The sequence below is a fragment of the Eurypyga helias genome, unplaced genomic scaffold (assembly GCF_000690775.1).
Source record: "Eurypyga helias isolate BGI_N326 unplaced genomic scaffold, ASM69077v1 scaffold29960, whole genome shotgun sequence".
Taxonomy (NCBI): domain Eukaryota; kingdom Metazoa; phylum Chordata; class Aves; order Eurypygiformes; family Eurypygidae; genus Eurypyga; species Eurypyga helias.
The window spans coordinates 563-2,055 of record NW_010225511.1 but is presented as its reverse complement, the minus strand read 5'-3'; the positions used below and the strand labels follow the sequence as shown (position 1 = coordinate 2,055).

The window sequence follows — 1,493 nt, the reverse complement described above, 5'->3', positions numbered from 1 at the left end:
GTCTCTGTGTGATGCCCAGGGTCCCATGGGCATCCCTGGCTCCGTTGGGTGGATGGGAAGTGGATGTGGGGTTGGATTGGGGGGGTCAGTCATCACCCCTCTCTTCACCCCCACAGCCGGCTGCTCCTCTCCACGCCGTGTCAGCCCGACCAGGTCCCCGCACCGTCCCCATGGAGTGACCCCACGCAGGGGTCTCTGCACCGGCGCGGCCCCCCCGGCAGCCGGCCCGGCACGGAGGGAAGCTGGCCGCCGGCGCGAATATGAGCGACTTCTGGCACAAGCTGGGCTGCTGCGTCGTGGAGAAGCCACAGCCTGTGAGTAGCTTCCGCCTGGCCGGTTTGAGGAGGGTCTGGGGGGGCCCCGGTGAGCTCATCCGGGGGCTGATGGCCTTCCTCCACTTGCAGAAGAAGAGGAGGAGACGGATCGACCGTTCCATGATCGGAGAGCCCATGAACTTCGTCCACCTGACGCACATCGGCTCCGGTGACATGGCCGCCGGCGAAGGCCTGCCCATGGTACCCTCCTCCTGCGCGCGGTGGGGGCGATGGGCGTCACGATTGGGTCGTGGGTCTCATGGTTGGGTGGGTGGGTCAGTCTTAGTTGGGTGATTGATGTCACTGTTGGGGTGGTGAGCCTTATGGTTGGGTGGTGGGTCTCATGATTGGGTGGTGGGTGTCTCTGCTGGGATGGTGGGTCTTGGTTGGGTGGTGGGTGACCCTGTCAAAGTGGTGGGTCTCATGGTTGGGTGGTGGGTGTCGCTGCTGGCGTGGTGGGTCTTGGTTGGGTGGTGGGTGACCCTGTCAGGGTGGTGGGTCTCATGGTTGGGTGGTGGGTGTCGCTGCTGGAGTGGTGGGTCTCATCGTTGGGGTGGTGGGTCTTGGTTGGGTGAATGATGTCACCGTTGGGTGGTGGGTGTCCCTGTCAAGGTGGTGGGCATCACTTTTGGGGTGATGGAGTCTCATGATTGGGTGGTGGGTGTCACTTTTGGGATGGTGGGTGTCACTGCTGGAGTGGTGGGTCCCACGGTTGGGTGGTGGATGTCCCTGTTGGGGTGTTGGGTGTCACTTTTGGGGGTGTGTGTCCCACGGTTGGGTGGTGGATGTCCCTGTTGGGGTGATGGGTGTCACTTTTGGGATGGTATGTCCCACGGTTGGGTGGTGGGTGTCCCTACCGTGGTGATGGGATCTCACTGGTGGGTCTCGTGGGTGAGCGGTGGGTCCCAGGGCTTGGGTGAAGCTTGGGTGGTGGGTCGCTGTGGTGGTGACGCATCCCTGTCCCTCCCCCAGACCGGCGCCGTCCAGGAGATGAGGTCCAAGGGCGGGCGGGAGCGACCGTGGAGCAACTCCCGGGTCTTGTAGCGTGTAAGTACACGTACACCTGCCATCCCTACACCCCCCGAGGCACCACCGCTAATTCACATGCCCAAACGAGCCCCGGCTCGTGCGGTTCCGTAACCCGGCCTCTTGGGGTTTTGCAGATTCCTGGCCTTTTCC

General features: G+C 63.4%; 1 protein-coding gene across 1 annotated transcript; it reads left to right on the top strand.

Annotated features, from left to right (window-relative positions):
• Positions 1 to 260: 260 nt before the first annotated feature.
• CDC42SE1 (CDC42 small effector 1) lies at positions 261 to 1,358 on the top strand. Its single transcript, XM_010149681.1, has 3 exons — positions 261 to 314; positions 405 to 515; positions 1,287 to 1,358. Exons 1-3 carry the CDS (start codon positions 261 to 263, stop codon positions 1,356 to 1,358), a joined length of 237 nt encoding a protein of 78 aa, XP_010147983.1.
• The last annotated feature ends 135 nt before the right edge of the window (positions 1,359 to 1,493 follow it).

What these genes read in the sequence shown, in the direction of transcription:
- CDC42SE1 (XM_010149681.1), top strand. Translation starts at nt 261, where the DNA reads ATGAGCGACTTCTGGCACAAGCTGGGCTGCTGCGTCGTGGAGAAGCCA. An exon ending in TCGTGGAGAAGCCACAGCCT is followed by an intron (nt 315 to 404) that starts GTGAGTAGCTTC and finishes CTCCACTTGCAG; the next exon opens with AAGAAGAGGAGGAGACGGAT. An exon ending in CCGGCGAAGGCCTGCCCATG is followed by an intron (nt 516 to 1,286) that starts GTACCCTCCTCC and finishes TCCCTCCCCCAG; the next exon opens with ACCGGCGCCGTCCAGGAGAT.